Raw genomic sequence first — 16,386 nt, 5'->3', positions numbered from 1 at the left:
TGCACCTGGAGCATTTTCCATTTTCTATCATAACCAGTATATTACAAAAATGATGCGTCATCTAATTGATGATAAAGCACTAGAATAACAACATAGAATATTTGGTCAAGAAAACAGCCAATAAATTAAATAAGCATAAATAGATTTTTATTTACAATTCAATTCCCTTCAAATATAAAAATAACACCTATTTACACATTTTCTATTTGGAATGGATGTACACCCTTCAGAAGGTAAAGCATACAGGTAAAGGCTTGGGAAGAGCTTTGCCCAGGTCCTTCAGCTGTCAAAAGTTTCTTACATAACATGGGGATATTTAGGACTGCAGCAAAATGACAAGTCTAGCTGGACAAACGGTCCTTCAGGCATGACTGTCTTTCCACAGCATGGACACCATTTTATGGCAGTTATGACATTTTCAGAAATGGCACTGCAGTGGTCGGGGAGGATGTGCAAGTATGCACCTGAGTACAATTACTGTTATTGAGGGCCGGATATGGTTCCCATTCCAATGGAACGTTCCCTCTCTGATGAAGGGTTGTGAGGACAGGCTGGTCCCGGCTGTGCTGAGAGGCAGCGGTGTCAGTTGAAGTTGAATTTGAAGTTGAAGGGCCCAGACCCAAAGGGATTGAATCCCTGAAAGGTGTCCCACGCCCCGTGGAAGTGATGGTGACCCCCGCCCTGCTGACTCTCTGGATCCAGGGGGTCCTCACCTTGGTCAAACTTGCTCCTCTTCTCTGTTGAAACACACACCCATGTTAAAGGCACCTAGAGGGCATGTGCACTCGATGGACAGGGATGATCCACAGATGACGGTGGCAAGGTTACATTATTAAACCAGAGCTACAGGAGTCAGCCCCTACAATACCAAGACTGGCAGTAAACCAGGTTCATTGTCTCCCTCTCTGCTCTCTAAGGCCAGACTGAACTTGTCAGATGTTTAGGTCGGATTCTGAGAATGGTAACCCCATGTGTCTATACAGTAGAAGTGTGATAGAGCAATTCCTCAGGACTTTCTAAAGCAGTATTTTAGGAGCTGTCATTTCCACAGTGTCTGGTAATACAGTGTTAACAGGTACTGATGGGCAGAGTGCTCTGATAAGCCCATACTGGGGTCTACCCACCACCCGAACATCGCTGTGACAACTGCAGAGATGTGCGTCACTGTCACGACCTTACCGGGGTCAGAAAGCACCTCCTTCGCTTGGGCAATGTCAATGAACTTCTTCTCTGCCCTCTTCTTCTCGTCGGGATCCTGGAAGTTGTCGGGGTGCCACTGCTGGGCCAGCTTCCTGTAGGCTTTGATGATCTCCTTCTTCTGAGCGTTCCTGCAATGGCATCGGGAGCTACAGTTAGGACAGCCTGGGCTTCTGTACTCAGACCATCTCAGAGTTAAAACAAATCTGTGGCTATTCTATGAAAAAATACAACCCAACGGAAGTGGATGGGTATACGGAACGTAAATCCGCTCCGAACAGACATTCTCCCCGGTGAGTGCTTGGTACCAACTTAACAGTTTCCTGGAGTAAATGTATTGACCCCTTCCAGAAGGAAACATAAAATATTTCAAGTTCCGAATAACACAACAATGGCTCCAGATGCCAGGCCAGTTTCTGCTGTGGTTTTGAGGTGAAACTCCACTGCAGCATACATTTACTCAAGATGGAACAGAAGCCTACATGAATTATACAGTCCTTCCCTTCCCCTCCCAGACTCTGCCATGGGTAATGCGTTTGCAGACACCACGCACCTCTTGACTCCCAAGATTTTGTAGTAATCCCTTTTCTGGGACTGCTTGCGGAGACGCTGTGCCCGGTCCAGCCCCTCCTTGATCTGGCGGTCGTTCTCGCTGTGCTCGCGGGCCTTCTCGTAGTCCCGAATTGCTGCGGAGACAGCAGGAGAGCGGTCACTGGGCCTGTTCGTGACATCCAGCCTCGCTACGCGAATGCCAGTAACAAAGCTTTATGTCCATCTTGTTTCCTCTAGACTGCGTAGACTTGTTCTGGGCACTGGGGATCATGCACCTATCTGTAGAAAAGGACAACCAACTGAGAAACTACCTGAAAACAGCGGTGTTTCTTACGACAGGGACGGTTTTAGCGCTGAGAAACAGAGTATTCCTGTGGAAACAGCTGATCTGACTTCTTGTCAATGTAATTACGCTCATTGGGTAATTAAGACCCGAGAAGGGTTTAAAACTACACGACACCTTGTTAGTTACAGCACCGATTTCAAACCAGTAAGCATCATCCCCACACTCTGCCTTCAGCTATGAACCACTAATTGGAACAAAAACTGCCAAGACAACGTTCCTCTTCAACTCCAGAATAAACAAAGACCATGTCTACTCTGACACCTGCTGGTGTCTGCTAGCTTCTCGGCTTCAAGCCCTGCACAAAATTTATTAGATGCATTCAGTTCACTGTTCAAACTAGACACGTATTCAAGATGCAGGTCTGGCTCATTTGCCAAACAGACCTGAGAAAAGGCACCTTTACACAACAAAAGGAGTAAGGTGCATTTAGCAAATTAGCTACACAGAATGTTATCAGATACAGCAGGTTCGGTGATTAAGTGCTGCGTTTGTACGTAGCAGGGAACCAAGAAACTTGATACAACCGGTAGGTGTGACAGTAATCCTAAAACACACAGGGTTCTTGTTGAACAGCTTTTATTATTACTGTCATCGGGAAAAGCGCACGGAGCAGAAACTCATTGCTGTGTCTTTACGAGCCGGAATCCGTCATCCTGACTTCTAATTATCCAGAGGTTGTCGCAGGACATCGTTACACATTACCCGAAAACGTCGTTCCCCGTTGCGGTCGACCGCTCCGCCACCTCCATCTTCCTGACCTCATCTAGCTTAGGGATGTGGCAGCAGCTACCCCATGTCTTGGGCAGATATGCTGCTTAGATATGCCTACTGTCTGGCAGCCTGCCCCACGAGGGTGGGGCCAATGTCACACAAATATACAAAACCTTGAGTCTCATAACTGCGATTTAATACCGTGTCCAGACTGAAGTTACATGACCTAGACCTAGAGGTGCATCATCTGATGCGTACAGTTCTGTATCTATATGACTGCTGATGGAAACACAATGTACAGAATATGAGGAGCACAGGCACAACACATGTGCAGCAGCTCTGAAACCCTGTCTTGTGGGGTTTACGACACGGAGCGAAGCAGACACATTAATCAAGTCATGCATAGTGACTAAGAGGCATCTTGAGTGGGGACCGGTCACTGGGGGAGGCCTTGACAGTTTAAAAGCACACGGATTGACGGAGTGCACAGACACATCCCTCTGCACAACATTAGACAGGGCTCTAAGACTAGAGGTGTCAAACATGGGAGTCTGGACGAAGGCTTTTTATTTCTGGGCACCTCAGCAATCGGCACACCACTTCTGTTCTCAGTACTGTACAGAGAACAGCACAATCTCATAATCTATCAGTCATTCATCCATCATATTAATTGATATTGAAAGAAAATATTTTAATTATTTTCTTTAAAGTTTTATTTTTATTTATCTTTGAATTCCTGGAAATAGCTTTTTTCTGTCCAATATATTATTGATAACCCAATATCTACCAATCACTGGGGTGCTGAATTTGTTTTTGGCATACCAAGGTGTGGTATTCAGCCTCCACTGTGACATTTCAGACATCACTGAAAGGTCAAAACTAACAAGAGGAAGGGAAGAAATGCAATCTGTGGCGGTGGCTGGGCATTTCGGAATAAGACAGCCACACTTTGTCTTGTGCAACTTCTGGATTAAACCCACAATAATCAATCTACCCTAGAAATCATAACATAAAGGACACAAAGGGTATCTGCTACTGGATCCATCAAACAGTATCTACTATTAGGAAATATTTATCAATGTAGGTATTGCCTGATGCCCAGCCTCTGGTCTCCCTACAGCCTGCAGCTCAAAGCTGCCAGACGTGTGGCAGAGACCATACAGTACCAGTCAAAGGTTTGGACACACCTGATTAAGATAATGGGAAACATGCATGCAAAGACATTTTGATTTCAAGACTTAATTAAGCTTAAATGCTTGAAATGCATTTCTTAGACAAATATAAATAGTGAAGTTGATGCCCATGCATGAATTTCTTTCCAATAAAATCTTTAATTTTAAAAATATTTTTGGCTATTTTGATTTTTGAATCTAAAATAGCAGATTTGATTATAACACTTCTTTGGTCACTGTATAATTCCATTTGTGTTATTTCATAGTTTTTATGGATTTACTATTATTCTAAAATGTGGAAAACGGTAGAAAATAAATAAAGAAAAAGCGTGTCCAAACTTTTGACCGGTACTGTATATATAGCGCAGGGTGGTCAGCAGCTCAGGAAGGCGTTTGGGAGAGGGCCGGAAGCCTGCTGGGCAGCTGTCCCATTAGAGCGCTCCTCTCCAGCGTCCGGCCGCAGAAGGCACCAAAGGGTAACAGAGTAGAGGCTGTGAGTCGGGGGGGTGCTGCTGGCACTAACTCCTCCGTCCGACCTGATTTGATACATGGAGAGCCGCTGTGTTCGGCTCCGGCTCTGGCAGCTAATCAGCCTTATTTCACTCCACGGTCTGATAACTGCACTCCAGAACCGGAGAGAGGAAACTGCTCACATCATGTTTGGAATAATAATATCATTTTTCCCTGCCTCTGGATGGATCAGGGCATTGGGATGCCAAGTGCATGCAGGCTGTAGGGGAACTTTGGCTGGGGCGGTCTGTGAGAAATTCTTTGGAAAAATTGAATCTGTACCTATATTCCAAAACCCCACACGATAGCACACATTTGCAGTACCCTTACATTATATTACCAGCATTTAGCAGATGCTCTTATCCAGAGCGACTTACATATACATTAATACATTAATATTTATAATATTTATAGCTGCAGCTGTCTGGATTTGATTCTGGAGACTTAAAAGGGGTTTACATTTTCATAAAAATCGGCACCATGCCTATCACCAGATTTGAGAAACTGACCCAGAGTGTTTCCTGAGGGCAGGACTGGTGTGAAATCTATAGGCCACCACAGAAAGTCAAACCAGCAGCTTTTTAACCTTCTGCTCTGGGTACACTACAGCTTTCAGGAGACGCGGAATGCCGCCTTCTAAAAGTTCAGTTAACACCACCCAAATCCAGAGTCTACGTAGAAAGTTACAGGACGACAAAGAGTAGAGAAATATCCGAGATTAAGCAAGATACAGACTTCAGACGTGTACTCACGGTTAACAGAATGAAGCTGTCTCTATTCAACCAAAGATGTAGGTTCATGTGGGAATGCTGATCGGAAACTTTACTACGCGCATCTCTCTGATGTGAAAAGCCCACTGTGCAGCGCTCCTCAGGGCCTCACCTTCATCGTACTGTTCATCCTGCAGGAGGGCCTCCGCTCTGTCCTTCAACACGTTCACATTCTCAGGGTCTGACTTCAGAACTTCACTGCACATCGCGATGGCCTCTGTGGCTTGCTGATTCTAAAGGGGTGAAAGAGCCTCATGGTCAAAGTCCCAGAGTGCAATCACTTATCTCAGATACTGAAGAAGACTTGGAGAGACCAAAGTTAAATCTGGCTGTAAAATGACAGACATCTTGATTCAAACACACAGAGGAACCATGCAGACAAATACAGAGGCCAGACGTAGACCCCATATATGACCGGACCTCTTCGTACCTGGGACAAAGAGTGGCAGATCCGCTCCTTGGCCTGGTGGGTGTAGTGGGGTACGTGTGGTTCTGTTTTCATCACAGACTCATACTTACTCACTGCATCTGCATACCTGGCCATGTGATAGAACAGGAACTTTTAGAGTAACATGCACTGCAAATATATTTTATACATATGTACGTACACACACACAGATACACTTTCAGGATGTCATTCACAGGTTATGTGAATCACAGAGGGCTACTCCATAGTCCACAATGCCCCAAAACCTGCCGTGACCTCTGACAGCCAGTGAAAATGTGAGGGTCCAACCGGGCCAATAATGACATAATGCCTTTGTAACCATGGAACTGGGCTCCGCTATTTCTCTCCTAGTTTCATTCTAGTTTGGTTTTGGTTGTCAAGACTTTCACCAGAACAGCATTAAAATTTTCACAATGCACAACCCCACACTGGCTTGAAATGTGTCTTCGTTGCTATTTGTGTCTAAGTGATCAGAGAGCTATCAACAGGAAAAAGCAAAAAATGAAAAGCTCCTGCTGGTACGAAAACCACTGTTCATCATCAACAGAGGAGTCATCTTACAGGCCGTAGCTCAGAATGCTCAAACATGCCTGTAACAACATACAAAATGCTTCACATTTTAAATTCTGAGTAGTGCTCTCCTTTAAGACTCAAGAGTTCTTTTATTATTACAAGAAGCAATAATGGCAGCTCTGAGTGAATACCCATAATGGGTGTGCAGTTGCCAGACGGATGCTTAAGAGAGAAAAGGATGGAGGAGGGAGGAAAAAAAAGACAGACGCACCTCTGCTGCTGGATGAGCTCTTCCGCAGACAATATCTGTTTGTTCAGCTTCTTCACCTGTTTGTAGTGGCTGAAGCACTGTTTGTGATCGGGGTCCAGCTTCAAACACTCACGCACCTCACTAGCGGGAGAGCCAACACACAGCTTTTGAACTCAGTCGCACAAACCAGGAAACTACACGTTGTATGTGTCCATGTTTAAACTGTGACATTCCCTGCTAACCTTATCCATGACTGATATACTGTAGTGGAGCTCCCCTATGTCTTTGGCATAAAACTCCCACTAAGGCTTACTTGAGTGCCATTTCGTGGTCTCCTAGCTGGTAGTAGATGGTGCTTAGCTTGTAGAAAGCCCGAGTGTTGTCGTTCTTTAGTTTGGAGGCAGCTTTCAGGTCGCTGATGGCCTTCCCCATCTCGCCCATCTGGATGAAGCATTCTGCTCGGAGCTCTCTGGAAGCTGCATCCCACACACACGTCTGAAGAGGCAATGAGGGCAGTCAGACCTCAACATGGAGGTATTAAGACAATGGTGTTTGCCGCTGATCCTTTCACCCACACTGTCCAGAGACATTTTATTGATGCCTTTCATTACATTGCATTACATGAATTTAGCAGACGTCTTTATCCAGAGCAACGTCCAGCGCAATAGAAGATAAGTGTTTCCATTCAAGTTAAATGAGCAACAATATCAGACCAGGCTAACAACACTCCCAGACCAGTGAGTGTGAACATAACATTCAAGCTCTACCACAAGTTAACTTGTGCAACCTGCCTAGGCAACAGAAGCCAAGTACACTATGATACATCAGTCACTAAGAACAAATCAACCAGCAGCTGACTGGTTGGATCACATGGATCAATAGGGGATTAACCCCCCCCCCCCTTCCCATCAATGGCTCCCATTAAGTCATTCAGGTCTGAGTTTGAATGAAGACCAGAGTGCTGCAAATCTCCAGTAGACACCACTGCATTAGGATATGACTCGGTGTGCCTGAAAAAAGCCTTGTTCCCTGGGATCACATTTCCTCATGGCATACACCCACTGCATGAAGTGGCAGCCGGAGAGGTTCAGACCTAAAGAGCAACACCTCTCTATGAGCACAGCGAGGCGGCCCTTCGGCACGGCCGGAGCATCGCTCACCTCAATGATCGTGTCCAAGCGGGCCGCGGCCGAGCTGTAATCCTGGCGCGCGAAGTCCTTCTGCGCTTGAGCCACCAACCGCTGAATCTCGTCCGACTTTGTCAGCTGAGCTTTGGCTTCCATCTCCTCTTTATCGCCGGGGCTAGATTTGAGCTGGGAGACGGCAAAAAAAAAAAAAAAAAAGGTACCGATGTGAGAGCGAGCGGATGAAGCGGGATGAATCACTTCCCGTGCTTTGGACATGCTTGCTATTCCACACTGAAAAAGCAGCTCAGATTGCTTGTTTGAGTAACAGCACAGCCACTAATCATTTTTTTCCTCTTGAGCTGTAGAAAACATCATTTATGAAACATCAAGAACCAAAAAAAATAAAATCTGCCAATGCATGAATGAAACCTTTAGGGGTTTAACATGACTGAATTGTACAAAAAACCCCAGATTTGTGAAAAACCACAAAGGGATGCTTTGTTAAATTACTTTACCAGTTGCAAATGAGGAAAATCCATGGTAATGATCACATTTTTGATGTTAATGTGGCACACAGTCCAAATAGGCCTGGCATCCCTCTTGGTCTTTTTCTGCTAGCTCAGCTCTTGCCGGGAAATGAATAAGTTCAATGTATTAAACCTGGCCAATGCTTCAGAATGCTGAACCAGCATGACAGCTTGCTGGTGGAATATTACAGTGGCATCTCTCTGATCATATTGTCCAAAAACTGCTTTCTGCTCGGAAGTCTGAATGCAAATTTAAATAAATACAAGCTGTCGAAATATTACTGTAATAAATGCAAGTATTACATATCAATTCATGCAAATTTTATGACTTGGAAGTCAGATTTCAAGATGAACAAAATTCAGTCCAGATCCACTAGTTACCCTTCAGACACAGTAATGGTATATGGTAGGATCATGATTTTTAATACTGACACTGCCATTCCTGTAATCTCATTCTGCTATGTGCAATGACAAGAGGCATCATTCAGTATCAATTACACAAATGCATGCATGCAATACACGCAACAGACCAGGGCTTCCTTTCAACTGTTCCCAATTAAAGCAAAAAAAAAAAAAAAATACACTGTAGCGCACCAAAAATGAGTTCTACTCTGATATGTCTTGTGAACTAAGCAGCTAAGCAGCATAAAAATGACTGCATAACAGAATAACAATTCAAAAGTCCAGCACCTAAAGGAATGCACTTCAATTTATTTCTAAGACAAGCATACAGAAAATGATCAGAAAATGATTTGTGAGGGTTTAAGTAAACCTTGGCTTCAATAACAGTTGGCCCATCATTTGTTCTGCCTTTATTTAATCTTTGAAACATTGTGAAATAACTTCTTTTCACCAATTATGGAATCCTTCATGGAATAAGCGAAGCTGAACAGTCAAAGTGCATCTTGCCCTCCTAAATGGCCAATTACGAATCTCCCCAAAAATGGTACAGTTTATAACAGAATATATTAACTAAACCTTCCACAGCATGAGAAATCTCTTAATATCTTCACTTTTACGTGTATTTTAAAATGTCATACCGCTGCTCATGCCCTTCAAAGTTTATTTCCAGATAACAAGTGGAATGTTGGGAACAGGCCTAGTGAACCTTAAAATGAGCCAAAGGAATTAATAGGAGAACCTAGATTTGATTTTCCTGGAAAGGGCAGACTTGGTAAAAATGAAAAAAGACAAAAAAAAAAAAACAGCTGCAGTCTTCAAATTCAATCCCAAACATTTCAGAGTTACTTTTTTATTTCACCAAAAATTGTTTGCTGGAACAGCAATTAAATTACAACCTTGTTTGACCTTAGGGCCATTTGGAAACAGGTAATAATTTCAGTCACCACACCTGCGTGCAGTAAGAGCAAATGGCTAGCTTTTCAACAGCCAGTTTTGGCAGAACGAGTCCAAGACAAAGTGCAGGCCATCAAACATCATGCCTGCATCTACAGTCAATCACCTTACACGCGTATAAAACAGAACAGACTTCCTGCAAACTTTTGCATCAGTGCACAAATGTCACACACAATATTTGTAATGGATATCAGCTCATTATAACCAGATCACCGCAGTCTATGAAAATGCTTGCCAATCTTTTCCATTAGCCTTTACTGACATCTTCTGGCCTGATATCACACTTCATATCTTTGTTCTCCACCTCCATCTTCCTCAGGCTCTTGGGCTAATTATTTAAGCACAGCAAAAGGCCCCACTATTTAGTGGCCCTAATACTTGTATTTACCCAGCATAAATTGAAATTGCCCAAGACCTAAAAAAAAGTCCAAGTTTTGTATGTACTGTATAACTATATGCATATATACAGCAGGTAGTGTGTAAGTCCACAGCTAATGGGAACGAGTACAGCAGTTAATTTTCCTCTGCTATGAGAATTCAGGGATCAAAAATGCACATAAATGAACATAAACCCTTGTCTTTCACTGGGCAACCTCTTGAGAGCCTTGATGGAGTGAATGCACCGCTGTGGTTACGCACCACTTTCTTGAAATCTCCTTCTGCCTCGTCCAGCTTTCCCTGCTTCAGGAGTAGATTTCCCCTCTGAAGTCTTGCCTATGGAGACAGAAACACTTGCTTTGATACTATCCTGAGAACAGTACAAAGCACACCTTAAGACAAACACACATATGGTCTGTGCACAACCACTGAAATGCTGAAACTGCATGCAATTATGTGTTTTATGTTATATGTTCTGCAGAAATCAATCAGAATCTACTGTTGCAGATTTGCACATGTTTGGATTTCATCAAAAGTTAACAGCCTATGGCTGCCAACAACTTTTGACAGCATGTTTTATTTTTGGTCAGCTAATTATCTTATCTGCAGGTTAGAGGTAAGTCATTTGGAGTATAAATTATTCCAGCATTTAACCACCAGTCTGTGATTACTGGCTGTCTCTTCATTTAAATAATAGCATTTCAGTAATAGCACAATGGACAATTCTTGCAGTTATTCTCCAGGCTATCTAGTGTGTCTACAGTGTACATTTTTATATGCATGGCATGAAACAGCTATTACTGTTGTGGTTTAATAATTCTACATGCAGTGCGTGGTGAGCCTAAACGAAGTAACAAGTGAAATAACATTTCCATGGATCAGGTTTTCTGCAAAGTTTTCTCCACCAGTTTCTACATAAGGGAGGTTCAAAACTACTGCAGAGGTGCAAGTACAGGAAATATCCCTTATATGGATCTGTTGGGGCAGAGACATCCACTTCATGCGTTAAAATTAGAATGTAATGATTAAAAAACAGGATGTCTTTTTTCACATGAAAACAAGCCCAGAATGATGTAATGAACATAAATGGGAGTTTTAAGCGCACACATTTGCATTAGACATATTCAGGGTAAAGACATAAAGCCTATTGCTTTTTGATGAGTACAGAGTGCTGTTAAGGGGAATATTTGTCCCAGAAATATGAGAGCGGAGAGGTACTTACTGCTGTGAAATCTGGTTTGAGTTCAATGACTTTACTCAGATCTGGCAGTGCAGATTTGGACTTTCCCATGGCCAGGTAAACTGTTGCTCTTCTGTAATAGGCCAGATAGTTTTTCGGGTCCCCATCTAAAGAGTCAAAACCACAATCAATGGCTGTAATAATATATTTTAAAAATTCAAATAATTATTATATTGGCCTGAATATGTCAGCAGTGTGGCATAATGGTAATGAGAAGGGCTTATAACTGAAAGGTTGCTGTTTTGATTCCCTGCTGGGGTACTGCTGATGTACACTGGGCAAATATCCAGCTGTATAAATGGATAATATGCAAACAGAATTTTTTAAATGAGAAAAATTTTATTCATCGGGAAAAAAATATAACTCCAACAAATAGCAAATATGTATATTTTTCTGCACTCTTGCAGGAAGCAAGGCATGTGCAATCTTCAGATACCCTGTTCGGCAGCAGCCAATGACTGCATCTAACCCACAGTGCACCACAGGAGAACCAACACTAGTTGTAGGATTTTTTTGATTATCTCAGTGATGATTTACAAAGTTGTCATAGATGCTTGATAAAGGCACAGACTCTGTTGAACTCTGTTGAGAAACGCCCCACTTATAAGTATCTAGAAATCTAGATAAAAGAATCAACTTCGGTTCACTTACAACATGTAATATGGCACTCAATGGAGTGCCACACCACATGAATGAAAGAAGCCATTAAGTGTTTGATATTGTATATTTCATAGCCCATGCTACCTAGTAAAGCACCTAGCACATACATTTTGAGTTGTGCAGTTCAGCCAAGTGCCTGGATGCAAGCTGAAATGTCAGGTAGAAGAAAGACACTTTCTGCAGCTTACACTGTCTAAGATGCACATCATGTGAGAATGAATGCAAACTGACAAGGCACAGCAGCAATCATCATGGACACACTGTAAAATAATCACAAACCATGATTTTATGTTTTAATTGAATTAAGGACAATGACAGAGCTAGAAAGAAAAAAAAATCAATCCAGTATAGTGTTTATGAGGATAGGCTGATGAAGCTCATCCTCAAGTTATATGAAAAGGCCGGAAGACGGCTCCACTACAGACTGCACTGTTCCCTCATTATTATGGATCTTAGAACACTAGCATGTATTTTTTGTGTCCTTCAACATTTTATGACCCCATGGTAAAATTCAGCACACTGTTTCAGCACAGTCAAAGTTCAGACTTTCCTAGTTTGGATCCATGCATCCAGACACAGACCTACTGCAGCATGGAAGTGGGACAGAGCGTCAGCCAGCTGACCAGCAGCCAGAAGCTTTTTGCCCATTTCCAAGTGACTCTCCACATCACCACTCTTCCCACAATGCACCCCTGCAATCAAGAAAAAATAAGGTACCATTAGGTGTGATGTGTCTATGTCCAGAGAGGACAAAAATAGCTTAATGGCTTAATTACCACAAACACGTTCTTGCCCTGTTGTGAACCATCAGTGTGCAATTCTGCACATTATAGTTCTGAAGTTTAATTAGTCTACAAATAAAAATACAACACTTGGCATGCAAAAGGGTAACAACTGAGGACAGCTGGAGCAATATATGCATATGCATTAATCAGCCTGCTAGAAAAGGAAGAAATTTCTATATTGATAAATAGCACAAAGCTGGTATTAATTAAATATGCCCATCCGCACGTGGTTACTTCGTCTGTGAACTACATATCTGGGTATAATGGATTAAGGTGTAATGATGGACACTGAGAACAAAATGAAATGAACCAGTTTTGCGTCCCTTTCCACGTGCATCTATCACCATTAAACGCTAATGCTGACAAATAAAAATAAAACCAAAAAAAGAAACGTTTTCCTTTTGCGTGCATTCAGGTCCCATGTGCTTGCTTACCCAGCTACAGTACCGAACTCGAGAACATGAGCGAAAAGACACACAGACGTGCAGCACACTGCTACACGTTATAGGCCATGCCATAAAATACGTGCTCGCTGTCAAGTAATGTTCAGCTCTCAAATGATCATAAAGATAAACAGTTAAATAATTCATCGTATCACTTGCATTTACTGTCATTAGTCAAAGAGCAAACCAACTGCTCCAAAAGTCTCTGCGCTAGCTAAATTAAACTGTTGTCAAATATGTTTGTCAAATGTTGTAATCGGACTGTCTAGCATGGTTACCAAATATATTCCACCGAAACTGAGTCGCTACGAGAAAGTAGAAAGTGAAGACACCGAGCTTCAGATATTGATCAGGTGACACAGGGCAAATGCCGTCAGCGAAACTACGGACACATGGAAACACCAGGCAAGAAATAGACCAGCATTAACGCAATGACGATTAATTTCTGTAGGGTTGCTGTTCGGTTCAAATTGCAAATTCTCTTCCAGACGCTTGCTATGAAACATTAGGTCATACAATGGCTGTACACAGCAATACTCAGTATGTTAGCACTGTGTCCACTGCAGCCGGAGAGGTGTCGTAAAATACTAGACTAGCAAATCTGAAAAAGAGCTTACCTTCGTACCGCAGGTCAATCAAAACAAGAATAAACGGCACGTAACTTAAGAGTTTGTGCGCGACGGGGCTTATTGAAACCATAACTCTTGCTGGTTAACACATTAACAACTTATTTTTGGAATACTGTCACGGTGTAATTGAGGTTGACCAGCGATCGCAACTCTTTTTCGCGGAAATTTTGTAGGGCTACGTACTGCAAAGCTAGCCAGTCTTAAGTTCATGTGTAAACTACACTGGATTGGTCGTGGGTCGCTCCGATTGGCTCACAGGATGGAAAACGCCGCCCTTCGCGTTTGGTTCAACTGCGTCGAGCCACGGCAGCATTACAGCTTGTACTTGCAGCGTGTCAGCCGTTCGGTGCGCGATGTTTCTATGCACGAGCATGTGAAATGCATTTGCTATAATTATAATAACGGCGTTTTGGTTGGATTTTTCATACACTGTTCAATATCACAATATACTATATTTTCAACATGTATAGGGTTCCATATTTTTTCGGCATATTGCGTCAGACAAAGTGACATTTTTTGTCACGTCTGAGCAAGAAAGAGCAGATTAGTCAACTTCTCATGAAAATCAGCATCAAACTCAAAACTATATTTAAATGGTTGCAGAAATGAGCATGTCAAAACAGCACTGATTCTTACAGGCTATATATTGCAAATATTCTTGTGAATTAGAAGTAATATTGGGTGCATATATGTAACATACAGTACATTGCAATGAAATAGATTCATATGATGCAGCCACGTAAGTTCAAAAATTTGATTGGTACAGCACAACAGTAAAACAGCAGCAGCAGTATTGCAGGTGAATGAGGACTTGTGCTGATAGTTTGGTGGGGGGGCATAAAGCAACGTACGTTTGTCTGAAACAGCTATCCCCCTAGCAAAGGTGGAGTCCGCCGCTAGATACGTCAGTAGTTCGCTGCTACCCAATTAAGCCGTCCATTCGGCTAGCTACTGTATGTTCTCACTTGGAAAAGGGTAATTTGTGCTGTGCTTACTCGAGCACCCTCAAGACAGGCCTAGCTGATGAAGGCAGTGCCAATCGCTTAACATGGAACTCGATACGAGACCAATGCTCTCCAGTCTTGAGGCCAAAATCCCCCTGCTCACATTTAATCACAAGCCGCGTCATTCCTTCCATTGGGGTGAGTGCAGTGGCAGTTTTAGAAGTAATTCAACAGCATGAATAATTATGGGTGCAGAGTTGGCTCTTTGGGTGTTTGTAATATAACAAAAGGTTTGCTGGAGTTGCTCATGCAACCAGCTCGAGCTACTGCAATGTCAAATGTACGGATTTCCGTTTTAAACCCGACTCCCAGTATGTTTTTTTCTTTACTCAGTACGAATTTAGTAGCCTGAAAGGTTTGTGAGACTCCTTCTCTTCTAAAACAATCTCTTTAAATTATCCTAGCTCCCAGACTTAAACATTAACTCTGCAGCTTCCATCGGCGTTCATGTTAAACGCGTTCATGTTTGCTGTGCTTCTGAGCCCACCGGACTGTGGGATTCTGCCATGTGGCCACTCAGGGTAGCTGAGATGATAAGGATCGAAAGTATGAATTAGTGATGTGCAGTACGTGAACGAACGAATCTTTGAGGTGTACTGAGTGTACTGAATCACTAGTCTAAAACGTTGGTTCTTTCCTCTTTGAGGAGAGTGTAATTTCAAAGGGAGACTGGGTTTCAAAGAGTATTTTAATTTTGAGAAAAGGCAGGAATTCAAATAAAGTCGAGTAGTAGTGGATGTTCGCTAGAAAATGTTGCTGACGGTGTTTATGCTGCTCCCGATTCTTGACCACAGTACCAAGGCTGATTGATGCTTGTCATACACTATGATGCCATTTGACATTGATGTTCCCTAATCATCGGTAGAGATCGGAGCTTTCAGCCATTTTTATGTCTGTGTTTTTGTCGGCGTGATATTATCTGTACCTTGATTCGTAATGGTGCCTATTACGTGAAGAATTGCTCGTCTATTTTTACATCACGGAATAACATGAATTTCACAGGCTTCAGCGGAGGTAAAACGATTCCCTTTGCCTTCCCCCACAATAAACGATCCTCTAATTGGTTTAGAACCCCCTTTGACACTTTTGCCAATCATACATGACTGCATGCGGAATGCAAAAAGGAAAAACAACATGCCCCAAAGTGATCATGTTAAATTAGATATATAGCTATATCCGCGCCTCCCTGTCCTCACGTGTCACATAGGTTTTTGATTTTGATTGTAGTCACGTGGTTATGAACAAACTCAATTTTCTGCCGCGCCTCCTTTGCTCCAGAAGAGGACAGTAGTTGTTTTGTATGTGTGGACTTTTCCTCGTGCTGCACTAGGGTCTCACTTGCACTAGGTGCTGCACCTTACATTTCACTTATGGTAAGTTTATTGACCTGAAGGCCCTGACTTGGATTGAGCTAGAGACAGTAGAAACCATTAACCCAGGGGTGTCCAAACCTCTCCTGGAGGGCCACTTGTCCTGCATGTTTTAGATCGCTTCCTGCTCCAACACAGCTGATTCAAATGATCAGTTTGTTATTCAGCAGCTTCAGGAGTTCATAACGAGTTGATCATTTGAATCAGCTGTGTTGGAGCAGGGGGAGATCTAAAACGTGCAGGACAAGTGGCCCTCCAGGAGAGGTTTGGACACCCCTGCATTAACCTATTGGAATGTTAAGGTTGTTAATTCCTATTGGGACGAGCTGGAACAAGCTACTCTGTCAGAAGGTGGAGGGGATGACCTAGTCATGTTGGGCCTTATTCTGTACAGTCTT

At 42.8% G+C, this 16,386-nt stretch overlaps 1 protein-coding gene across 1 annotated transcript; it reads right to left on the bottom strand.

The window, feature by feature from the left end:
• Positions 1–220: 220 nt before the first annotated feature.
• On the bottom strand, positions 221–13,802 carry dnajc3a (DnaJ (Hsp40) homolog, subfamily C, member 3a). Its single transcript, XM_036545380.1, has 12 exons — positions 13,603–13,802; positions 12,339–12,449; positions 11,080–11,204; positions 10,119–10,193; positions 7,630–7,782; positions 6,783–6,964; positions 6,491–6,610; positions 5,689–5,794; positions 5,371–5,491; positions 1,751–1,883; positions 1,180–1,328; positions 221–737 (listed from the first exon to the last, which is right to left on the bottom strand). The coding sequence occupies exons 1-12, from the start codon at positions 13,682–13,684 to the stop codon at positions 583–585; spliced, it is 1,512 nt and encodes a 503-aa protein (XP_036401273.1). The 5' UTR covers positions 13,685–13,802; the 3' UTR covers positions 221–582.
• Positions 13,803–16,386: the final 2,584 nt, after the last annotated feature.

Source organism: Megalops cyprinoides, chromosome 14, assembly GCF_013368585.1.
Source record: "Megalops cyprinoides isolate fMegCyp1 chromosome 14, fMegCyp1.pri, whole genome shotgun sequence".
Taxonomy (NCBI): Eukaryota; Metazoa; Chordata; class Actinopteri; order Elopiformes; family Megalopidae; genus Megalops; species Megalops cyprinoides.
The sequence above is the reverse complement of the archived record's forward strand: the minus strand, read 5'-3'. Positions and strand labels throughout refer to the sequence as shown.